Raw genomic sequence first — 26348 nt, forward strand, 5'->3', positions numbered from 1 at the left:
CAGTTGATCAGTTTTGCTCAGCTGATCCTGATTCATTTTATTCTAACTGAGCGACAAGATAAAATCCCACCCAGTGGGCCGGCAGGAAAATGGAGACACACTTTTTGGCATGAAATTATTTGATGATGGTGTTGGTTTGCCATCAGTATGAAATCTTGGCTCCGAGTCCGAGTGTTTCAACCAAATTCAAATTGTTCCTACCAAATTTCCTGATTGTTCCCACAAACACTTAGCATCTCTGGATATATATATATATATATATATATATATATATATATATATATATATATATATATATATACGAGGTGTGTTAAAAAAATATCTGACCTTAATTTTTCGTGCGTAAACAAATGAAGCTAGGGAGGTGTGGTTTGGTGCATGTATGTAGGCGACCCTAATGCACATGCGTCAATTTTTTCCTGCCTGCAGACGTTGTCAGTTTACGGCAGACTGCCAGTGAGTGAGGAAGTGTAAGTAAACACTGTTGGATTTTTGTTTTTGACAAAATGACTGAAAAATTTGAACAACGCTACTGAATCAAATTTTGTGTCAAGCTTGGCGATTCCCAAGTCGAAACAATCCACAAGATTCAACAGGCCTTCAGGAACGAAGCAATGGGCACCACACAGATAAAGGAGTGGTACAACCGCTTCAAAGATGGCCGCACATCAGTGGAGAGTGAAGCACGTTCTGGTAGGCCCTCAACATCCCAAAATGAGATTGTCATTGACCAGTTGAGGACCCTGTTCCTGGCCAAACACAACACACCTGTGCTTTGTCAGGCTCCCTACTCTCTCGACATAGCTCCGTGTGACTTCTGGCTGTTCCCACAGCTGAAAATGCCCCTGAAAGGGACCAGATTTCAGTCCAGAGAAGACATCATGCAGAATGCGAAGGACCAGCTGCACGCCATCCCAAAAGAGGCGTTCCAGCGCTCCTTCCGTCAGTGGCAGAACCATTGGGAGAAGTGTGTGGCAGCCCAAGGGGACTACTTTGAAGGAGATTAGTGTACGCTTGTTGTATCTGGATACGAGTAGTTTTCATGAACAAAGATCAGATACTTTTTGAACACACCTCGTATAAACACACACACACACACACACACATATATATATATATATATATTAAAAACTTGTAAATGTTCCTACCTAATTTCCTGATTGTTCTTTCAAACACTTGGCATCTCTGGATATATATTTGTGAGCCCTGATCATTGTTTGCGTTAGGTATCTGGTGAATTGTAATGTTGTAGGGCACAGTAATGTTGATTTTGATTGTTTGAGAGTAAGGATGATGGTGTAGAGTGAAGCATGTCTGTATTTTGTTGCAATAGTATTGTGTCCAGTTTAAGTTTCACATTTCCATTCATGAATGTTTGTCGTTGAATGCATATGGTATTTGAGGATTCTGTTTGACTTTGAGATGTACCGTGTAGAAATAGAATGAGCGTGAGCTGCAACTGTTGAAAAAAGTGGACTTGATTTATTATATAGACTGACTGTTGGTTTGAACTGGCTAACATTGGAACAGTCATGCGATGTAACTGTCAATAAAGTTTCAAATAGAAACTATTCATAACATTTTGAAAATGTCAGAATGTAGATTGATAGTGAGAAGTATCTCTAATTGGCTGCTTTCAACTTTTTGTACTCATAATTGTGATGTATCTGGACTTATCATTTATCTTGATTTGTTTTGAAACAACATGTATCTATAAGTAGGAATGTAGCTTCAGTGTTCGTTAAATATTGCTTTTCAGTCTGGTTTGATAATTTTGAAATCAAGAATTGTATATTTGAAATATTGGAAGACAGTGCATGACAGTATTATTTGGACAGTAGGTATATGGGCATCACCTTCAGATCTTTGTATACACTTATTGATTAAAAAGAGCCAAAGGAAAACAAATAACAGAACAAAGATATTAAGATAAGGTTATATATATATATATATACATACAAAAAAGTTAACTCAGTAACTAAGTAACTAAGTAACTAATGAACCAACCAACCAGCCAACCAACCGATCAACCAACCAACCAAAGCCCATTTTTTGAAAACATCTTTCAAATCAGTTTTTATTTTTATGATTTTCTGTTAAAAAAGTGTATCTATAGATAAAACGAGAGTGATAGAAACAGAGATAGAGGATTGATTGTGGAAGGTGTATGGTCAAGCTTGGATAGGGGGCAGGAAATAATAGGGTAGAATAGAATTCAAAATATTACAATGTATGGGTCATTTTTCTCTTCACTCAGTTGTGATTGATTTTGCACATTCCTTACCTCTCTGTTGTATACGTCGAGAAAAACTATGAAAAAGTAATTTTCTTCAGTGTGTTTTTGCCTTTACCATCATTTGATTTTTCCTTTCCTGTCCACTTTCTGTTTTTTCTTTCATGCTTTACCTGTGTATTTTGTTTTTATTTTATTTTATTTTGTTTTATAATTTTTTGTTTTGTTTTTCACGTTTTGTGTGAAATGTTCATGTTCTCTCTGTCCAATAATATCTTTGATAAGAGAAAGTGAGAAAGAAAAGAAGCAAATGAACAACAGCATCTACAGCAACAAACACCTCCAACAGGTAACCAACAAAGCAGCAAAAACAGAAACAGGAAGCAAATAAAGTAAAGCAAACAAAAAGAAAATAAGTGGTATTGTCCAGACATGTCTTTTTATTACTTTTTAAAACAACATAAAGTAACCAAATTAAGCACCCCCTTCTCCTATCCAAAAACAGAAAAGTGGCTATGGCTATGCATTTATGATAACAGTGAAACAAATAGTTCAGAGCTGGTATATTTGTTGTGCTGTTATTATTTTGTGCCATGTTGATAATCGAAGACCAATACTGCTGCATGTGTGAATGAAAACTAAAATCAAAAGTAAATACTACAAAACACAACTTGAATTGTTTTCTGTGATATAATGTTCAAAACGGTGGTTGCTGTGGATACTATTCTGAATGTTGTGAACATCTGTTGTTGTTTTTTCATTTTTTCTTCAAATCTGTATGTGCACAGGTACAAACTATCATGAGTATATAAACCGTACTGTCATAATTTGCATAGAATATATCATTTGTTGATTTTGTGTATTAGTTCTTTTGTATTTTGCGCATTCAGCTCATTGGATACTTTGGTAAACATGAATGTGAGTCATTTATTTGATTTGATTTAAAAAAAAATTTTTTTGTGAAATAGCTTCACTCCAGAACTGTATGTGACATAGTCCTCTGACAACAGTTCTTTGTTTTTTGTGTGTGAAATTATCTCCAGTTTCAGTTTTAAGCAGGCATCAAAGCATGTGGACTGATCCAGCTACTTTTTCTCCAGCTGGTTGTAGTTGTAATAAATCCCTCAGACCTGGCTGTTTGCCTCAGATGGTCTGTCAAGTGTTGCTTTGGTTGGCCAGTTTCCCTCAACTTTTCCTGGGGACTCCATGCCAGTGTCTGCCTTATTATTTTTTTCTTTGGTTGCCCCATTTGTGAGAAAAGCCACAAAATCTGGGATTTTTTTTTCTTTCTTCTATAGTTGATGATAAATGATGAAAACAATGATGATAGTGTTGTTATGGATGTCCATTATAGGTGTGGGAGTGCGCTTCCCTTCATGATATTTCCTGGCATCAGCCAGGCCAGAGAGATACAGACATGTAGTGTTGGTCAGGAGCTTTGAGTAGGAAAATTAGAATTTGAGTATTACCCTCCACAGTGTAGACCCAGTCTTCCCATTTGAGCGTATGGCATGCTAACTCAGGGTAGGAGCTGAAAAATGCGTCCTCTTATGGGGGTCAGACGAAGGTCCTCCCAGTCACTAGTCTGCGTCGCTAAACATTTCACCACAGCAGCTGGTTGTTTATCAGTCACATTTCATTGGAAAAACCTTCACAGATGCTGTCTGCTGGACCAGCTTGTCAAATTTTATTCCAAAATCCACAATGTTTGGGGAGAACAGGGGAGGTGGTTTGTTTAAAGGGTGCTCAGAATGTTTAACCGATTGTTCAGTTGTTTGTCTTTCTCTGCATTGGCTTTTTCCTCTCTGTCCTTGACTGGGCTTTGCTGTCTTTGGGAGGCAGCTGCGTCCTGGTGATCCACTTCTAATTTGTTTTTCATGGTCACCTGCTGTCTGCTTCTTCCTTCAGATTGTTGATATAGTTTGGTTCAGCCTGTCCCTTCAGCAGGTCTGTTTGCTCGGAATCCTTTGTTGATGTAGTTTGGTTCAGCCTGTCCCTTCAGCAGGTCTGTTTGCTTGGAATCCTTTGTTGATATAGTTTGGTTCAGCCTGTCCCCTCAGCAGGTCTGTTTGCTTGGAATCCTTTGTTGATGTAGTTTGGTTCAGCCTGTCTCTTCAGCAGGTCTGTTTGCTTGGAATCCTTTGTTGATGTAGTTTGGTTCAGCCTGTCCCTCAGCAGGTCTGTTTGCTTGGAATCCTTTGTTGATGTAGTTTTCTGTCCCTTCAGCAGGTCTGTTTGCCTTGAAATCCTTTGTTGATGTAGTTTGGTTCAGCCTGTCCCTTCAGCAGGTCTGTTTGCCTTGGAATCCTTTGTTGATGTAGTTTGGTTCAGCCTGTCCCTTCAGCAGGCCTGTTTGCTTGGAATCCTTTGTTGATGTAGTTTGGTTCAGCCTGTCCCTTCAGCAGGTCTGTTTGCCTTGAAATCCTTTGTTGATGTAGTTTGGTTCAGCCTGTCCCTTCAGCAGGTCTGTTTGCTTGGAATCCTTTGTTGATGTAGTTTACTGTCCCTTCAGCAGGTCTGTTTGCCTTGAAATCCTTTGTTGATGTAGTTTGGTTCAGCCTGTCCCTTCAGCAGGTCTGTTTGCCTTGGAATCCTTTGTTGATGTAGTTTGGTTCAGCCTGTCCCTTCAGCAGGTCTGTTTGCCTTGGAATCCTTTGTTGATGTAGTTTGGTTCAGCCTGTCCCTTCAGCAGGTCTGTTTGCTTGGAATCCTTTGTTGATGTAGTTTGGTTCAGCCTGTCCCTTCAGCAGGTCTGTTTGCCTTGGAATCCTTTGTTGATGTAGTTTAGTTCAGCCTGTCTCTTCAGCAGGTCTGTTTGCCTTGGAATCCTTTGTTGATGTAGTTTAGTTCAGCCTGTCTCTTCAGCAGGTCTGTTTGCCTTGGAATCCTTTGTTGATGTAGTTTAGTTCAGCCTGTCTCTTCAGCAGGTCTGTTTGCCTTGGAATCCTTTCCCTCAGCCTTCCTCTGTGCTGCTTTTGACTGACTGTTATTTTACTTATTTCTTTTTGTTTTATTTTATTCTATTTTATTTTTTATTATTATCTTTTTCCTTTTAAAAAAAATTATTTTCATTTATTTTATTTCATTTATTTATTTATTTGTTTATTATCTTTTTTGTTTCTCAAGGCCTGACTAAGTGCATTAGGTTACGCTGCTGTTCAGGCATCTGCTTGGCAGATGTGGTGTAGCGTATATGGATTTGTCCGAACGCAGTGACGCCTCCTTGAGCTACTGATACGGATACTGATACTGTTGTGGAGTCTTTTTTGTTGTTATTTGTTTTTTGTTGTTGCTCTCCTTCCTTCCAGGATCTTACACACATTGATCACTGATGTCAGTCTTCCTGTGATGGTCTCCTTCCTTGGAGGATCTTACAGTGATCACTGATGTCAGTCTCCCTGTGATGGTCTCCTTCCTTCCAGGATCTTACACACATTGATCACTGATGTCAGTCTTCCTGTGATGGTCTCCTTCTTTCCAGGATCTTACAGTGATCACTGATGTCAGTCTCCCTGTGATTGTCTCCTTCCTTCCAGGATCTTACATACAGTTATCACTGATGTCAGTCTTCCTGTGATGATCTCCTTCCTTCCAGGATCTTACACACAGTGATCACTGATGTCAGTCTTCCTGTGATGGTCTCCTTCCTTCCAGGATCTTACACATAGTGATCACTGATGTCAGTCTTTCTGTGATGGTCTCCTTCCTTCCAGGATCTTACACATAGTGATCACTGATGTCAGTCTTCCTGTGATGGTCTCCTTCCTTCCAGGATCTTACAGTGATCATTGATGTCAGTCTTCCTGTGATGGTCTCCTTCCTTCCAGGATCTTACACACAGTGATCACTGATGTCAGTCTTCCTGTGATGCTCTCCTTCCTTCCAGGATCTTACACACATTGATCACTGATGTCAGTCTTCCTGTGATGGTCTCCTTCCTTCCAAGATCTTACATACAGTTATCACTGATGTCAGTCTTCCTGTGATGGTCTCCTTCCGTCCAGGATCTTACACATAGTGATCACTGATGTCAGTCTTCCTGTGATGGTCTCCTTCCTTCCAGGATCTTACACACAGTGATCACTGATGTCAGTCTTCCTGTGATGGTCTCCTTCCTTCCAGGATCTTACAGTGATCACTGATGTCAGTCTTCCTGTGATGGTCTCCTTCCTTCCAGGATCTTACAGTGATCACTGATGTCAGTCTTCCTGTGATGGTCTCCTTCCTTCCAGGATCTTACAGTGATCACTGATGTCAGTCTTCCTGTGATGGTCTCCTTCCTTCCAGGATCTTACAGTGATCACTGATGTCAGTCTTCCTGTGATGGTCTCCTTCCTTCCAGGATCTTACAGTGATCATTGATGTCAGTCTTCCTGTGATGGTCTCCTTCCTTCCAGGATCTTACAGTGATCATTGATGTCAGTCTTCCTGTGATGGTCTCCTTCCTTCCAGGATCTTACACACAGTGATCACTGATGTCAGTCTTCCTGTGATGGTCTCCTTCCTTCCAGGATCTTACACACAGTGATCACTGATGTCAGTCTTCCTGTGATGGTCTCCTTCCTTCCAGGATCTTACACACAGTGATCACTGATGTCAGTCTTCCTGTGTGGTCTCCTTCCTTCCAGGATCTTACAGTGATCACTGATGTCAGTCTTTCTGTGATGGTCTCCTTCCTTCCAGGATCTTACACACAGTGATCACTGATGTCAGTCTTCCTGTGATGGTCTCCTTCCTTCCAGGATCTTGCAGACACTACAGTGATCACTGATGTCACAATCTTGCTGTACCCCACTGCACTTGGAATCAACTTTGGGAAAGTCATTTGTTTTCACAATTTCTCTTGATGTTTCGATCAATTTTTTGTCTCTGCCATTTTGCAAGGATTGTTAATTGTTATGAGAAATAAGCAATTTTTGATCACAAGGATTATCAGTAGCTGCGTAAAATTCATAGAACTTCTGTTTGTTGTGTCCGGAGAAATACACAGTTTTCATTTGATTGGACACTTTGAAACATGAATGAAAGTTGTTTTTGTGCTTGTTCTTCACGACCTATTTTATTATGTTGTTATTTTGGTGATCTGATGAATGTAGAAGCTGTAAGTGAGTGACAATGAAATACACACCTTTACCTGTCTGTTTATCTCAAGTGATAAAAGGAGGTTTGACCCTGAACCAAGAATGGAATACATAGAAGTATATTCACCCAGAAAATTTCATGAGTCCAGGTGAGTTGTTTCTTTCTGTTTTTCCCCCCTTTCTTTCTTTGCTTCATTCATCACTTGATTTTTTTTGTTTTTCAGTTGTGTCTTGTCAGTTATTTAAGTATTTTTGAATATTTTCAATTTTGATATTCTTTATCTGTGAGTCTATGTATTGTTCATCAAAGGAGCAAGTTGTCAGTTGTTTTAACAGGATTCAACACAGAATCCCCCTCCCCACCCCCCAACCCGCCACCTCCCCAATAGATTTACAAAACCTGCCCATAAAAGGACATAGTTAAACCCCTCAGGTTGGTGTCCCCCCCAGTTGCTGTCCCCCCCCCCCCACATGAAACCTTCACAAACACCTCATGTTAGTGTCCCCCCCTTCCCCCAGTGGATTGATGAAACCTTCACAAACACCTCATGTTAGTGTCTACCCCCCCCCCACCCCTTCCCCCAGTGGATTGATGAAACCTTCACAAACACCTCATGTTAGTGTCTACCCCCCCCCCCCCCACCCCCCACCCCCGGTGGATTGATGAAACCTTCACAGACACCTCATGTTAGTGTCTACTCCCCCCCCCCCCCAGTGGATTGATGAAACCTTCACAAACACCTCATGTTAGTGTCTACCCCCCCCCCCCCCAGTGGATTGATGAAACCTTCACAAACACCTCATGTTAGTGTCTACCCCCCCCCCCCCCAGTGGATTGATGAAACCTTCACCAACACCTCATGTTAGTGTCTACCCCCCCCCCCCCTCCAGCCTTCACAAACACCTCATGTTAGTGTCTACCCCCCCCCCTCCCCAGTGGATTGATGAAACCTTCACAAACACCTCATGTTAGTGTCTACCCCCCCCCCCCCCCCAGGTGGATTTATGAAACCTTCACAAACACCTCAGGTTAGTGTCTACCCTGCCCCCTCCCCCAGTGGATTGATGAAACCTTCACAAACACCTCATGTTAGTGTCTACCCCCCCCCCACCCCCCAGTGGATTGATGAAACCTTCACCAACACCTCATGTTAGTGTCTACCCCCCCCCCCCCCTCCAGCCTTCACAAACACCTCATGTTAGTGTCCCCTCCCCCCCTCCCCCAGTGGATTGATGAAACCTTCACAAACACCTCATGTTAGTGTCTACCCCCCCCCCCCAACCTTCACAAACACCTCATGTTAGTGTCTACCCCCCCCCCCCCTCACCCCCCAGTGGATTGATGAAACCTTCACCAACACCTCATGTTAGTGTCTACCCCCCCCCCCCCCCCTCCAACCTTCACAAACACCTCATGTTAGTGTCTACCCCCCCCCCCCCTCCAACCTTCACAAACACCTCATGTTAGTGTCCCCTCCCCCCCTCCCCAGTGGATTGATGAAACCTTCACAAACACCTCATGTTAGTGTCTACCCCCCCCCCCTCCAACCTTCACAAACACCTCATGTTAGTGTCCCCTCCCCCCCTCCCCAGTGGATTGATGAAACCTTCACAAACACCTCATGTTAGTGTCTACCCCCCCCCCCCCCTCCAACCTTCACAAACACCTCATGTTAGTGTCCCCTCCCCCCCTCCCCAGTGGATTGATGAAACCTTCACAAACACCTCATGTTAGTGTCTACCCCCCCCCCCCCTCCAACCTTCACAAACACCTCATGTTAGTGTCTACCCCCCCCCCCCTCCCCCCTTTCCTTTTATGAATGTTTTACAGTTTCTTACCAGTCATGACATTTCAAAAAGAATGAAGTTGGTATTATACCGACTGCAAAGGTGAATTTACGAAGGCAGTGTGGGATCATTTTGTTCGTAAGAGCAATTTTGTTGACATTTTATGCAATGCACAACTTGGAAATACTTCGTGCTCTGCTTATTAACGTGTACTATATTATGAATATCTAAATATGTGTTAACCAGGTTTGTTTCAATGAATATTGTCGGAGCACTGTCCAGACATTTTATTCAGAAAGCATGGAAGGCAGATGATGGCAAAATCAACCAACGTCATGTCTTGATGTAAAAAGAACGGTATGAAATATTTATCTTTGGAAATTAACCATGTGACAGAAGTAAACAACCCGTTCCACTTGACATGTTTTTTTATTCATTCAAAGGCAAGTACATTCATGAATACACTTCATGTTCTTTACTTGCAACAGGTGGTCAGCACATCTATCTTCGACAGCATATACACTCATTTTCTGGAAAAAATATCTATTCAACTATTTAAATGCAATCAACGTCACACATTAATTTTCAGTTCCGCTTTTCTGTGTTACTTCTGTGCATGTAAACGACCCAATAAAAATATACCTGTAAACAAAATTAGAACTTTTTTCACATAAATCATGCAGATTCATCATGGGAAAGCGTACATTGGTACAAATACTTTTCAATTGTGTGTGTGTGAACACAACAGATTCAGAGAATGTGTTGTTTTCTGGGCGACAGCATGTGAAATGTACATATGTTACATGGAAATCTCCGATATGTTCATTTGCACCCAATGGTTGATATATTGTTTGAAAATAAATTGTGTATGTTAATTTCGTCGTTGTTATGGTTTGTTTATGCATTTTTCTCTTTTCCGATTAAGTTTAGACACAATGTTTCTGACACATGGCGAGATGCGGTAATGTTCGGATACTGGCGTAAGATTTCGAACTAAGTCAACGCATGTAGTTCTTCTTCCATTGATGTTCAGCGGTCATAATTTTGACCATTACTAACATTTTTGCAAGTGCAAGTGCAAGTGTGTGCTCTTAGAATTTCGTACTCATAGTCTTTATCCGTATGCCATTAATCACTAGTTGGAAAAAAAAAAAGAAAAAAAAAGTGAAGGACCTACTGGGGGTGGGGGTGGAGGGTTGGGGGGTCTGCTGTGCCTGGAGGGCCCTCAGTGCCCTCAAACAGAAGGCGTTGCAGGAGGTGGCCTCAACGACACCAGCTGGGAGGGAGTTCCAGTCGACAACGGTCCTCGGAAAGAAAGAAAGAAAGGGTCCCACACAGGGCTGGCATACTCCACAAATGGACGAACCATTGCTTTGTAGGCCAGCTCTTTCAGTCTTTGGTACGGCTGGAGCACACCTTCAAGTTCCTTCTCAAGAAGCCCAGTGTCTTGTTGGCCTTAGCGCAGATGTTCTCAATGTGCTGAGTAAAGTCCAGCTTAGTCTCCAGCATGAACTCAAGGTTCTTTGTGGAGGTGACTGTCTCCAGTGTCTGGCCGTGGAGGGAGTAGTTGAAGAGAAGAGGAGTGTGGCTTCAAGTGAAGGGCAGCACACCATGTCCCATTCGCTTTCCCATTGTTCCAGGCATTGGAGGTCCTCCTGAAGCTTGGCTGGGTCTTCTGCGCAGGTGATAAGCCTGTAGACTGCTGTATCATCAGCAAAAAGTCCTGATGGAGAGGAAATCTTGGAGGGAAGGTCGTTTATGTAACACAGGAAGAGGCAGGGTCCCAGGACGGAGCCCTGGGGGACGCCGGTCTTCACGTCGACATAGCTGGATCGGGTACCATCAACCACAATGGACTGCTTTCAGTTGAAGACTTGTTGCATCAAAAGTTCCAAACAACAAAGTTCAAAGTAGAAAATCACCCCCTTAAATTACCTTGATTCTGGCTTTTGCTGTCTGGTAAAGTCTTATCATGAAATGATGTAGTTTATCAGTTCATGAGACAGACAAAGTGTGGAAATAAAAAATTCGTTGTATCCGAAACACATCAGTCCCTACATGCTTATTGTTTTGCAGAATTTGATTAGAACAGCCACATTTTACATCACACAAGTTCTGAAAAACCAAACTATACATCGATTGTGAATGAGTTTCTTAAAATTAATTAAGTTTGAAGCATTTCCTGTTTTGTAGTGCTTGAGATGAGGTCAAGTGTCACATTCAGACATGGAACACATGTTCTTCGGTTTTGCTTTACGCAGATAATAAAATTCCTTATTTTTAGTTATTGTTGTTGTTATTGTTGTTGCTTGGTTTTGTTTTTTCTCATAGTTTTACTTTATTACATTTTGTTTTTCTGCACTCCTACATATTTGTTCACTGTGAGGATAACGCTAATCAGTTTTCTGTTGATTGATCGAATAGAAAGATACAAAGAATCCGGTGTTTTTATCAAGATTCTTCAGATAAAGAGGATAACTTTTGTCAAGTAGTATAAATTATACAATTCCCATTTCATAATAAGATGAACAGTAATATTTTAAACAGTTAAACACTGGGGAGAATTGATGTGAAAATGGAGTGCCTGCAGTGTTTCTGAAAAATAAAATCATCCAGGGTGGGGAAGTTAGTTTAGGTATTTTGGGTCCCATGTTAAATATGTCATAAGGTTTTAGGTAATCATTAATAAAATACATAATTTTGCACAGGCTTTGTTTGATTTCATTGCATGAGCTAAGGATTGCATGATAGATTCATTACTATCATTAGTATAAATCCAGTAATTCAAACATCTATGTTGGGAAAGTTAGTTTAGATAACTTGGATTCAGTGTTACGCATGTTACAACAGAGTTTTACATAATCATTAATAAAATTTATAATCCATTTTTATCATTATGATTATTATTTATATCCCACGCTAAATCAACATCTACTGCGCCAGGGTTCGCGAGTCATATTTGCAAATACTGGTTCATTTCCAAGTGAAAGAAAAATATGTATTTCATGTCGTTCTTTTCATATCAAGACATGTTCAGTTTCGCCATTATCTGCCCTCCATACTTTTTGAATTTATTGTCTGGACAGAGCACCAATATTGTTTATTGAAACTGAACCTGGTTAACACATATTTAGATATTTATATTCTACACGTTAATAAGCAGAGCATGGAATATATCCAAGTTGTGCATTGCATATAATATCAACAAAATTGTACTTGCAAACTAAATGATCCCGTGATGCCTGCGTAAATTCACCTTTGCAGTTGGTACAATACCGATTACATTCTTTATGATATGTATTGAATGGTAAGAAACTGGAAAACATTCATAAAAGCGAATTTGCATCTTCTACCAGTTTAGTATAAAATACATGAAATTGAAAATGTTTGTTTCCTTTTGACCCCAAAGAGGTCCGTTCCTAGCTGTCTGTTCAGAATCAGTTGTCTGCAGCAGTGACCTGCCTACAGATCAGCATCAGCGTGGCAGCAGTCAGTCACATGTACTGTACCGCGCTGAACACTCTCCTCTGGCGACCCCTTATACCGCGCTTGCGTAACCTTCGCATGTTCTTGCCGTGCGGCTCTTTGTCAGGTGCTTTCACATGGGCAGAAGCAATAAAAACATTCGATTCTGGACATTAAAAATCAAAATCTAATTATGTTCCCGCCCCCCTGTAGTGGTAAATTTCATATCAGTGTGATCACCATGATTTATTCTATTTTATCATAAAAAGAACGGTTTTGTTGCTCACATTTGGACCTAACGCAAATTTTAATGTAAATTCCCAAGCCTAAGTGTAGTCTGAGTAATACCACCCATGGCACTTGTGTATGAAAATAGATTTTATTCAGCAGATTAGTTTCCACCTCATATATCATAAATTAATTTTGTTCTTAGTAATGTGACTAAACAGAGTTCCGAGTATTCTGTTTGGAACACGTATCCAGTTAACTATTTGACTTTTTAATTTTTATTTAAAAAATTTTTTTTTTACACGTATCCAGTTAACTGACTTTTTTGTGATATGCCATTGGTGTGATAGTGTGTGTGGTCTGTGGAAGTTTGTAATTTTACAGAGTATTGAGCAATTTGTTCTTTTTGTCTTCTTGTTATTGCATTTATTGTGCTGTTGTAACTGACTTCTTGTTCTAAAAACATTTTGAACAGTTATTAAAAAAAAAAAAAAAAAAGTATTTGGACCAATGAAAGTTATAGAAAAAAAAAGTATCTGAGCGAATAAAAGCATTGTTTAAGAGCAGTAATTATCTCATCCAAAATTTCCTGTTTACAGTTTATGTTACTGTGTGATATTCAGTTCCAGACTAACTCTATTTTTATGTGTGCTGAAGTGTGGAATCAGGGTTTTGTGAATTGTGATGGCTCAAAATTACAGAGAACTTTTTTAAGTTTTCACACCTGCTTTGGAACAGTGATGTTTTAACACATGGATTGTTGTTGGTTTAGTCATTTGGTGAAAGTGTCTACATTTTTATCATAATATCACTTGGTTAAAACGGTGAAAGAAATTCACACTGCATGATGATATATGTGTATGTATGTGTGTATGTATGTATATATCTATGTCTGTCTGTCTGTCTGTCTGTCTGTCTGTCTGTCTCTCTCTCTCTCTCTCTCTCTCTCTCTCTCTCTCTCTCTATATATATATATATATATATATATATAAAATTAAAAACATTCATCTTTTGTCTGAACTTATGCATCTTTTATGCTATTTTCATTTTATTTTGCTTTGTTTGATTTTTTCTCTGAGAAAAAAATGTTTTAACATTTCCAATTGCCGTTTGGTTTCCTACATCCTCTCCCATCTGACTTTCACCTCTCTCTTTGTGTGATGGGAAGGAGGACAGTCTGGTTTCCTACATCCTCTCCCATCTGACTTTCACCTCTCTCTTTGTGTGATGGGAAGGAGGACAGTCTGGTTTCCTACATCCTCTCCCATCTGACTTTCACCTCTCTCTTTGTGTGATGGGAAGGACAGTCTGGTTTCCTACATCCTCTCCCATCTGACTTTCACCTCTCTCTTTGTGTGATGGGAAGGAGGACAGTCTGGTTTCCTACATCCTCTCCCATCTGACTTTCACCTCTCTCTTTGTGTCATGGGAAGGAGGACAGTCTGGTTTCCTACATCCTCTCCCATCTGACTTTCACCTCTCTCTTTGTGTCATGGGAAGGAGGACAGTCTGGTTTCCTACATCCTCTCCCATCTGACTTTCACCTCTCTCTTTGTGTCATGGGAAGGAGGACAGTCTGGTTTCCTACATCCTCTCCCATCTGACTTTCACCTCTCTCTTTGTGTCATGGGAAGGACAGTCTGGTTTCCTACATCCTCTCCCATCTGACTTTCACCTCTCTCTTTGTGTGATGGGAAGGACAGTCTGGTTTCCTACATCCTCTCCCATCTGACTTTCACCTCTCTCTTTGTGTGATGGGAAGGAGGACAGTCTGGTTCAGGTTGTGTGTGTTCATATCTTCATTCTTTATGCAGAGGTTATATTTTGATTTTTCTGTGTTTGTTCCTTACAGCTTTCCTCTTTCCTTTTCTTTCTTTTGGTTTTTCTTTTGTTGTTGATTTATTTTGTTTGTATTATGTCTTTTTTCTGTTCGCCTTCTATTCTGTTGAGTTCTTTTTTTTTTTTCTTCTTTAAAAAAAAAAAGTATGTCTATGCCTGTGGTTCAGTGTATGTTGTTTGGTTGGTTGTTATTTATCTGTCTTCGTTATTGACTAAATCTTTTCTTTTGTGAATGCTTTCCACCTGTTTCTTCATCTTCTTTTTAAGAAAAATACTTTATTCCTGTTGTTCATTCTTACCTTCTTTTTATTTTCCAAGATTTCACACAAATTGAATATGATAAGTGTTTTTTATCTGTGTGCTTGTTTTTTTTAATTCTTCTGTCACTTGCACTTCTTTTTTTGTGCTACCCTTTTGTTTCTTTTTACTTTGGAGACTGTACACCAGATAAATGTGATGAGAGTTACATGTATGCTGACTGTACACCAGATAAATGTGATGAGAGTTACATGTATGCTGACTGTACACCAGATAAATGTGATGAGAGTTACATGTATGCTGACTGTACACCAGATAAATGTGATGAGAGTTACATGTATGCTGACTGTACACAAGATAAATGTGATGAGAGTTACATGTATGCTAACTGTACACAAGATAAATGTGATGAGAGTTACATGTATGCTGACTGTACACAAGATAAATGTGATGAGAGTTACATGTATGCTGACTGTACACAAGATAATGTGATGAGAGTTACATGTATGCTAACTGTACACAAGATAAATGTGATGAGAGTTACATGTATGCTAACTGTACACAAGATAATGTGATGAGAGTTACATGTATGCTAACTGTACACAAGATAAATGTGGTGAGAGTTACATGTATGCTAACTGTACATAAGATAAATGTGGTGAGAGTTACATGTATGCAAACTGTACACAAGATAATGTGATGAGAGTTACATGTATGCTGACTGTACACAAGATAATGTGATGAGAGTTACATGTATGCTGACTATACACAAGATAATGTGATGAGAGTTACATGTATGCTGATGGCTGTGTGCCTTTCTGTTTCTCCCCGCCCCCTCCCCTGAACCCTGACCCCTGCCGCACGTGTGTGGGGTAGACATAATGAGGTGGATAATGGATCTGAAAGTGACAGTTCCTTGGCTGCCAGGACTGTCCATCAATGGTAACTACACCCACACTTCTTCTCTGTGTTTTCTTGGTGTTGTTACTAAAAAACCAAATTATGCTTTATTGCACCTTTTCAGTTTTGAAATTTTGGACATGTATAATTTTTTGTGATGATATATACATGAATTAATGTTCTCTGTATTTTTTGGATTTGGTTTTCTTTTCTTTTCTTCATGTTTCTTTTTAGTTTCTGTGCATGCATGCTTTTGTTCAGGGTCTCAATGTTGTTAAGTGGTAGTTATGCCTTCCATAATTTTCACTATATTTCAGCCAATAGGTTGTGTTTGTTTTGTTTTGTTTTGTTTTTTATCTCAGAAAGTAGGCAAAATAAACAATGGTTTGGAACACAATGTTAGATTTCATGAGCTGAACAGAACAGACTCTTATTCAGGATTAACAAAATGAATTTCATCAAAAACCAAAACAAATAATCAAAAAGAAAGAAAGAAACAAAATACAACAACAGCAACAACAACCCCCCCCCCCCCCCCCTGCCAAAACAAGCATCCTCATTACATAGACTATACAGGTGGAGGGTGGAAAGACTTCTCATACAAACTGTTAAAGAAAGTGAAAACATATCTGTGAAAGCCAAATACTTGGAAAAAAAAAAAAGAAAAAAAAAAGTGAAAATGAACCAAAACTCATTTTTAGATTTTTTTTTTTTTTTTTTTTTTTTGATCACTAAAAGAAACAGCTTCAGTTGTTTATTGACGCAGAGGAAGAAGATTTGTTGTGGGATGGGACTGGCCTATCAAAACCCTGGTATGTCTTAAAAAAAAAGACAAAAGAAAAAAGTATATATATATATATATATATATATATATATAGTTTTTTCTGCTATTTATGCTGAAATTCAGACCTTTGCTTGAAAACAAACTGTACAACTTAAGCCTTGTGACACTACTTTGGGCTGAAAATGATGACACTAAATTGTGTGCCATTCCCTGTGTGTGATACAGTGCCTGTTGTCTGTAGGTGTGTAGCTGAAAATGATGACAGTAAATTTGGGATCATTCCCTGTATTGATTCAGTGCCTGCTGTCTGTAGCTGAAAATGATGACAGTAAATTTGGGATCATTCCCTGTGTTGATACAGTGCCTGCTGTCTGTAGCTAAAAATGATGACAGTAAATTTGGGATCATTCCCTGTGTTGATACAGTGCCTGCTGTCTGTAGCTAAAAATGATGACAGTAAATTTGGGATCATTCCCTGTGTTGATACAGTGCCTGCTGTCTGTAGCTGAAAATGATGACAGTAAATTTGGGGTCATTCCGTGTGTTGATTCAGTGCCTGCTGTCTGTAGCTGAAAATGATGACAGTAAATTTGGGGTCATTCCCTGTGTTGACACAGTGCCTGTTGTCTGTAGGTGTGTAGCTGAAAATGATGACAGTAAATTTGGGATCATTCCCTGTATTGATTCAGTGCCTGCTGTCTGTAGGTGTGTAGCTGAAAATGATGACAGTAAATTTGGGATCATTCCCTGTATTGATTCAGTGCCTGCTGTCTGTAGCTGAAAATGATGACAGTAAATTTGGGGTCATTCTCTGTGTTGACACAGTGCCTGTTGTCTGTAGCTGAAAATGATGACAGTAAATTTGGGGTCATTCCTTGTGTTGACACAGTGCCTGTTGTCTGTAGCTGAAAATGATGACAGTAAATTTGGGGTCATTCCCTGTGTTGACACAGTGCCTGCTGTCTGTAGCTGAAAATGATGACAGTAAATTTGGGGTCATTCTCTGTGTTGACACAGTGCCTGTTGTCTGTAGCTGAAAATGATGACAGTAAATTTGGGGTCATTCCTTGTGTTGACACAGTGCCTGTTGTCTGTAGCTGAAAATGATGACAGTAAATTTTGGGTCATTCCTTGTGTTGACACAGTGCCTGTTGTCTGTAGCTGAAAATGATGACAGTAAATTTTGGGTCATTCCTTGTGTTGACACAGTGCCTGTTGTCTGTAGCTGAAAATGATGACAGTAAATTTTGGGTCATTCCCTGTGTTGACACAGTGCCTGTTGTCTGTAGCTGATATGCTGGCTGTATGCTTGTGGTGTTGGTTTAAAGTTATGTACTTCTGTACAGTATCATTGTGTGTGTGATTTGCATGGGTTTTGAAATGTGCATGGGATGAAGCATTAGGTTTTAACCTGATAAGCTTGGATTTATCAAAGATCACTGTTGTGCTGTGAAAAAACAAGGTTTATCATAAAAACAAACAAAAATAACAACCACCAACTGCAACTAAATTTTAAAAAAAACAAGAGGCAAGGCCTTCAAGACTCACTTGTGATACACTTAAAAAAAATATAATCGTTAAAATGTGTTTGGTATTTGTTATTATAAAGCTTCGGGTTAAAAGAAAATGAAAAAAGAAAAAGAAAAAAAGTCCTAACGGCAGATTTGAACCCCGCGTGTTCAGGTGAGAAGAAACTGTCTTACCCATTACACTACCGTGGCTGCTTAACTGACGTTAAAAAATATAACATTTAAACATGCTTTTTTAAAAAGGATGATAAATCAATTGCGGTATTCGCAGTGAGAACGCTGTTTAAATCATATTATTCTGGTGTATCTTGGGCATTCAAAAAATCTTTAAGGGCAATTAAAAATTCTTTTTAAGTCCGGGGTAAAGGAGACGTGGCTATCGCTGCAATCACACTGCAACATTTAGCCATTGTCTCTGAATCTAGATAGATGTACAAGTTTAGTTACACCCGGTTGACATAGCTGATTCAATTTCTCTTTTATGTTTATTCTAGTTTTATAGTTTTAAAGTTGATATGAAAATTGAATATTTTGTTAAACTAATAACATGTGGAGCCAAGTAAAGTACTTCTAAACATCGTATGAAGTGAAAAGGACTTCATTTTGAGAAAAGTCAAGACTGGAAATTTTTACATTTCATCAATTCAAGGGTATTAACTCTCATGGTTTATTATTTTAAACTGTGAATTCCGACTGATTCTGTAGATATTTTTATGGCAGTTTGGGGCATAATCCAGTAAGTCATGAGGCATTCACAAATCTTTCTCTGAATAAATATTGAATGATCTCCTTCTCCAACTTTCCATCACGGTATCGTGTATTGTCGATTGAATATAGGATTGAACGGGCAGGTCAACAACTTAAAACAAAATGGCGTCGTTCGCGTTCGCGAAGAATATGAGCACACACTTTGAATATGTGTAAATATGTGTACGCAATTGATTTTTGCCCATGACCATCAGGGCTCAGCCAATAGATCTATAAAGTCCACTTGTCGTATTGATTTTAGTATTTTCCAAAAAAGACCACTTGGACGAATGAACGTAGTGAAAGCCCTGTACACTGAGAGTAAAACACACAAAGCTTTTTATGTATTGAGTATAATTCCAAAATGTAATGTTTAAGATGAGAAAGATCAGTTTAAAGCAAATTAAGCCCCTTAGCATTAATTACAGATTAATTTCCCTTTTTTTTTACTATCAGCACCAAAGACATGCAAAATAAATATAACTTACATGCTTAGCAAAAGAAGTTCCTGTTTGAACAAAAAATGATAAAAATGACTGCTATTGTTGTTGTGTCAGAATATCAGATCAAAGTGCCATGTTTAAAGATTAAAAACAAAAACAAAACAAACCCCCCGCCCCCCCAGTAAATCCAGTTTGCATATAATTTGGCTTCTTTTTTTAATTTTTTTGTGCCCATCCCAGAGGTGCAATATTGTTTTGAACAAGATGACTGGAAAGAACTGAAATTTTCCTATTTTATGCCAAATTTGGTGTCAGTTGACAAAGTATTTGCAGAGAAAATGGCAATGTTTAAGTTTACCACAGACAGACACACACACACACACACACACACAGACACACACACAGACAACTGAACACCAGTTTAAAACAAACCAAAAAACCCCAACCCTTTTTGTATAGTTGCTGTTGTCACTTGTGGTTCTTGTGTTTTGTTGTATTTGGCACTGGGTGTCAAAGTAGAATTTTATGCATGTTGCTAGCACATACATGTATTTGGCACTGGGTGTCAGAGTAGAATTTTATGCATGTTGCTAGCACATACATGTTGTATTTGGCACTGGGTGTCAGAGTAGAATTTTATGCATGTTGCTAGCACATACATGTTGTATTTGGCACTGGGTGTCAAAGTAGAATTTTATGCATGTTGCTAGCACATACATGTTGTATTTGGCACTGGGTGTCAAAGTAGAATTTTATGCATGTTGCTAGCACATACATGTTGTATTTGGCACTGGGTGTCTAAGTAGAATTTTATGCATGTTGCTAGCACATACATGTTGTGTTTGGCACTGGGTGTCAAAGCAGAATTTTATGCATGTTGCTAGTACATACATTTGATGCTTCCCCACATATCTGTGTATGTTTGACATTTATTACTATTTTCTTTATTTGAAGGAAAGATTATAATGTACAGTTTTTTTATGGCATTTTGTGTTTGGCATACCTTGTTATCTGTGACTTCAAAGTTCGTGAGTTGTTTTGAGTCTGGCTTGTATGCATGGTTGAGCATGTCAGTGTCACTGTCAGCTGTTTGTGTGTGGCATGGGCTAAGCTTGGGTTAGGGTTCGTTCCTCTTTCATGACTGGTGTTGAACTGCATCTTTCTCCTCTTATATATCATTATCAGGTGTTTGTTAGTTTCTCTTTCATGACTGGTGTTGAACTGCATCTTTCTCCTCTTATATATCATTATCAGTGAGAAGGTTTCTTGCTTTGGTGCAGGACAAAGTGGTCCTATTCTCAAACAGGCATGCCAAAAGTTCTTCATACAAAAATCAGCAAGAAGTACTGATGTACATGGAATCAGTGGTATCTACAGGATTTAGTAATGTGCAGCCCTGAAATAGCCCCTTTCAGATGGCTGGGCGGTAAACAACATGATTTGATTTGATTTAGTAATGCTTTTTTTCTTTTTATAATGAGATATTTTGTTAAAGTCTCTGCATTGAATCTTGACTTTGACATTGAACCCTTCCTGACATTGCAAGAGTGATTATATAGATCTGCATGTTGCTGTACTGCAGTTGGCTTCCACCAATCAGTTGTATGAAGGCAAGAGAGTACAATGGTGATTATAATGATAAATAGGAGAGTGACTGGTAAGCTTCTGTCTTGATGCATGTGTGTGTGTGTGTGTGTGTGTGTGTGTGTGTGTGTGTGTGTGTGTTATATGTATAAAAATGTGTATACCAAAACTTGTATAGTTTTGTGCATATAAGTGTGATGTTGATTTTACATGTGATGTGGAGGTGATTTTTTTAAGCACCGAGAGCAGTTTTCTGGATAGGGTGCTATATTTGTATCCATTATTATTATAATATGTATTGAAATTGTTAATAGTGATAGTAATGATAATAATAATTAATAGTGATAGTGATAAGAAGAAGGAGGAGGAGGAGGAGGAGGAAAACAGGAAGAAAGGGAAGAAGTAGGAAAGTGTATTTACATAGTCCTTTCAAAGAATTTACATATGACTCCGTATTCATCTTGACACCATATGTTGTTCGTTTTTGTTATTTCTTTTTATGACTTGAATGTTTCTGGTGTTCTGCTTTGTCAGTTCTGTGAGGAGTCGAATGTCTCTGTAGGCTTTTCTGTCTCCTCTTGCAGTTTTAGCGGTTTCTTGATGGTGACTGAGTGAACAGAAATCTCTGTTGATATGTGTCTTGTTAGGCAGTTGTTCTGAGCAGGTGGTTGGCTTGGCCAGTCTCTCTCTCTGTCTGTAGTGGTTTTGAGCAGGTGGTTGTCTTGGCCAGTCTCTCTCTCTTTCTGTCTGTAGTGGTTTTGAGCAGGTGGTTGTCTTGGCCAGTCTCTCTCTCTCTCTCTGTCTGTATGAAGTGGTTTTGAGCAGGTGGTTGTCTTGGCCAGTCTCTCTCTGTGTCTGTTTGAAGTGGTTTTGAGCAGGTGGTTGTCTTGGCCAGTCTCTCTCTCTGTCTGTATGAAGTGGTTTTGAGCAGGTGGTTGTCTTGGCCAGTCTCTCTCTCTCTCTGTCTGTATGAAGTGGTTTTGAGCAGGTGGTTGTCTTGGCCAGTCTCTCTCTGTGTCTGTTTGTAGTGGTTTTGAGCAGGTGGTTGTCTTGGCCAGTCTCTCTCTCTCTCTCTGTATGTAGTGGTTTTGAGCAGGTGGTTGTCTTGGCCAGTCTCTCTCTCTGTCTGTATGAAGTGGTTTTGAGCAGGTGGTTGTCTTGGCCAGTCTCTCTCTCTGTCTGTCTGTCTGTATGAAGTGGTTTTGAGCAGGTGGTTGTCTTGGCCAGTCTCTCTCTCTCTCTGTCTGTCTGTATGAAGTGGTTTTGAGCAGGTGGTTGTCTTCGCCAGTCTCTCTCTCTCTCTGTCTGTATGTAGTGGTTTTGAGCAGGTGGTTGTCTTGGCCAGTCTCTCTCTCTCTCTCTCTCTCTCTCTGTCTGTCTGTATGTAGTGGTTTTGAGCAGGTGGTTGTCTTGGCCAGTCTCTCTCTCTCTCTGTCTGTCTGTATGTAGTGGTTTTGAGCAGGTGGTTGTCTTGGCCAGTCTCTCTCTCTGTAGTGGTTTTGAGCAGGTGGTTGTCTTGGCCAGTCTCTCTCTTTCTGTCTGTCTGTATGTAGTGGTTTTGAGCAGGTGGTTGTCTTGGCCAGTCTCTCTCTCTCTCTCTCTCTCTCTCTCTCTCTCTCTCTCTCTCTGTGTCTGTCTGTATGTAGTGGTTTTGAGCAGGTGGTTGTCTTGGCCAGTCTCTCTGTCTGTCTGTCTGTCTGTATGTAGTGGTTTTGAGCAGGAGGTTGTCTTGGCCAGTCTCTCTCTCTGTTTGTAGTGGTTTTGAGCAGGTGGTTGTCTTGGCCAGTCTCTCTCTCTCTCTCTCTCTGTCTGTCTGTCTGTATGTAGTGGTTTTGAGCAGGTGGTTGTCTTGGCTAGTCTCTCTCTATGATGTATGTAGTGGTTTTGAGCAGGTGGTTGTCTTGGCCAGTCTCTCTCTCTCTCACACATACCTGTGTGAGTACACATGTGCTTTATTTCTGTTTGTTTGATGTGTTATAAACATGTATGTATGCATACAAATATTAAACATAATAGAAATATCTATCTACCTAGCTATATGTATATATGGATACATACATATATATATATATATATATATACATAATACACTTATATTTTTCTATTTAAAATAAAGGTAACTCTGTGAGATGTGCAAGAGAGAGAGAGAGAAGGGGGGAAGAGTTGAAGAGACAGCGAGCGAGAGGGGGGTTGAGGGGGAGGAGAGAGAGGAAGAAAGAAACAGTGCAGGAGACAGGTAGAGGGTGGGGGAGAAAGAGAGAGAGGGGGGGTGGGGGGGTGAGGAGGAGAGAGGGGAAGAGAGAAAGTGCAGGAGGCAGGTAGAGGGTGGGGGAGAAAAAGAGAGGGAGGGAGATAGGGGGAGGAGAGAGGGGAAGAGAGAAAGTGCAGGAGACAGGTAGAGGGTGGGGGAGAAAAAGAGAGAGAGGGAGATAGGGGGAGGAGAGAGGGGGAGAGAGAAACAGTGCAGGAGACAGGTAGAGGGTGGGGGAGAAAAAGAGAGAGAGGGAGATAGGGGGAGGAGAGAGGGGGAGAGAGAAACAGTGCAGGAGACAGGTAGAGGGTGGGGCGTGTGTGTGGGGGTGAGAGAGAGAGAGAGAGAGAGAGAGATGGGAGAGAGAGAGATGGGGGAGGAGAGAGGGGAAGAAAGAAACAGTGCAGAAACAGGGAGATGGTCCAATACAATACAATACAATACAATACAATACAATATAAATTATAATACAATTAAATACAAAATATGTTATTCATCCATTTGGAAATTAAATTGTGCATCCACATGCTGGTCACTCACCCTTCACAGTATCTCAGCCAACAGCCAAGTCCAACACACTCACAACATGACAAATACTCACCTTTCACAGTATCTCAGCCAACAGCCAAGTCCAACACACTCACAACATGACAAATACTCACCCTTCACAGTATCTCAGCCAACAGCCAAGTCCAGCACACTCACAAACAACATGACAAATGTTGGACAAAAGATAAAACAGCAATGCATAAAGATAAATACACACAAACAACACAACACAGTGGGCACATTTCCCCCGCACACACCCAAGCCCCCTTACCCTCCACACACTCACTCACACACACACGCACGCACATGCACACACACACACACACTTTGTAAAATAATCTGAATATTAAGAAATACAATATCAGAACAAGAAATGCTTCTATAAAATCATTATAAACTGTTATATGGCAGGTTCAGTATTTAGATAAATGCAACGTGGTAAAAGAAATAGGTTATAAAGTAATTGGTACATTAAGATAAAGTTTCTTGAATAAGAAACCCTTCCATGAGTTAAACATCATAACTCCTAAACATCATATTGCACACATGATAGTTAAATTATGGCACTGAACAAACATGCATAAACATCAACTCATGACTCACAACAGACAATAAAAACTTTTGAAAAGATATACTACAAGTACACCATATTTATGTATTTGAACACACGCGCACACACACACAAGCACACACACACACGCACACACACACACACACACACACACACACTCACACAAACACACACACATACACACACACACACACACTCACGCTTTGCTTAAAAAAAAAAAAAAAAAAAAAATTAGAAAAGCATTTAAAATCATTATGAATTGTTAAAACGCTGGTCTATTTTCTAAAAAAAAAAAAAAGAAAAAAAAGAAGAAAAAAGCAGTAAAAGTATTATGTTCTAAAGTAACTGGTACATAAAAAAGAAAAAAAAAGAAAAAAGAAAGAAGAAAAAAAACAAAAAAAACCCCTGTCACAAATACATCATCATTGATCATAAACCTTGGGTGTGTGAGAAAGAGAGTTGAAGAGAGAGCGAGCGGGAGGGGGCAGGGGGAGGAGAGAGAGGAACAGAGAAACAGTGCAGGAGACGGGGGGGGGGGGGGGGGAGAAAGAGAGAGATTGGGGAGGAGAGAGGGGAAGGAGAGAGAGAGGAGGGAGAGAAACAGTGCAGGAGACAGGGAGAGGGTGGGGGAGAAAAAGAGGGAGAGAGATAAGGGGAGGAGAGAGGGGGAGGAGAGAGGAAGGAGAGAGAGAGGAAGGAGAGAAACAGTGCAGGAGACAGGGAGGTGGGGGGGAGAAAGAGAGAGATGGGGGAGGAGAGAGGGGAAGGAGAGAGGAAGGAGAGAAACCGTGGAGACAGGGAGAGGGTGGGGGAGAAAAAAAGAGAGAGAGATCAGGGGAGGAGAGAGGGGGAAGAGAAGAGGAAGGAGAGAGAGATGAGGAGAGAAACAGTGCAGGAGACAGGGAGAGGGTGGGAGAGAAAAAGAGAGAGAGAGATCAGGGGAGGAGAGAGGAAGGGGAGAGAGAGGAAGAAGAGAAACAGTGCAGGAGACAGGGAGAGGGTGGGGGAGAAAAAGAGAGATATCAGCGGAGGAGAGAGGGGGAGGAGAGAGGAAGGAGAGGGAGAGGAAGGAGAGAAACAGCACAGGAGACAGGGAGAGGGTGGGGGAGAAAGAGAGAGAGAGATAGGATGAGGAGAGAGGGGGAGGAGAGAGAAGGAGAGAAACAGCACAGGAGACAGGGAGAGTGTGGGGGAGAAAAAGAGAGAGAGATAGGGGGAGGAGAGAAACAGTGCAGGAGACAGGGAGAGGGTGGGGGAGAAAGAGAGAGAGAGTAGATGGGGGGGAGGAGAGAGGGGGAGGAGAGAAAAGGAGAGAAACAGTGCAATAGACATGTAGAGGGTGGGGGAGAAAGAAAGAAAGAAATAATGAATGAATGAATGAATGAATGAATGAATCTTTATTTTCCAACGTTGAAGATATTAGCACTTTGGCAGACTTATATATCTGCCGTTGTTTTAAGAGACACACAAACATTTACACACGTATAAATGTTTTACATGTATAATGTAGAAGGATAACGCAGCATCAAGCTGAGAGACACAACTTCAATCACATCTTTACAAAACAGAAGCAAGTAACACACTACACACAAACACAAATACACACACACACACGCACACCACCGAGGGAAAAACAGAAACAACAACAAAACCCTAGCATGAATGCTACACATGAATGATTTGAGTGAAATTAACACAGAAAAGTAATAAGATTTAAAACACTAATGTAAGAGACAGAAAAGGTAGCAAATAAGGAGACAAGAGAGTGAGAGAGAAGGAGAGAGAGAGAGATTGGGGGGGAAGAGAGGGGAAGAGAGAAACAATGCAGGAGACAGGGAGAGGGTGGAAGAGGTAGAGAAGGGAAGGAAAGGTAGAGAGTTGGAGGAGAGAGGGGAATGAGAGGTAGAGGGGAAGGAGAGAGGGGAAGGAGAGGTAGAGAGGGGGAGGAGAGGTGGAGAGGGGGAGGAGAGAGGAGAAGGAGAGGTGGAGGGGGAGGAGAGAGGGGAAGGAGAGGTAGAGGGGAAGGAGAGGTAGAGGGGGAGGAGAGAGGAAGGAGAGGTAGAGGGGAAGGAGAGAGGGGAAGGAGAGGTGGAGGGGG

At 40.4% G+C, this 26348-nt stretch overlaps 1 protein-coding gene across 7 annotated transcripts in view; it reads left to right on the forward strand.

The window, feature by feature from the left end:
- LOC143291554 (AMP deaminase 2-like) overlaps positions 1–26348 on the forward strand; it is a 190249-nt gene that overhangs the window by 26837 nt on the left and 137064 nt on the right. For 3 of the 7 annotated variants that reach the window (XM_076601454.1, XM_076601456.1, XM_076601457.1), the window contains one exon: positions 15769–15834. The exons of 2 other annotated variants lie outside the window; for them this stretch is intronic. In XM_076601454.1, the coding sequence (XP_076457569.1) occupies positions 15769–15834 (66 nt within the window). Of the gene's footprint in view, positions 1–7385; positions 7464–15768; positions 15835–26348 lie in introns of all 7 variants that reach the window. 2 more of the 7 variants (XM_076601453.1, XM_076601455.1) reach the window with 1 other exon arrangement.

Source organism: Babylonia areolata, chromosome 17, assembly GCF_041734735.1.
Source record: "Babylonia areolata isolate BAREFJ2019XMU chromosome 17, ASM4173473v1, whole genome shotgun sequence".
Taxonomy (NCBI): domain Eukaryota; kingdom Metazoa; phylum Mollusca; class Gastropoda; order Neogastropoda; family Buccinidae; genus Babylonia; species Babylonia areolata.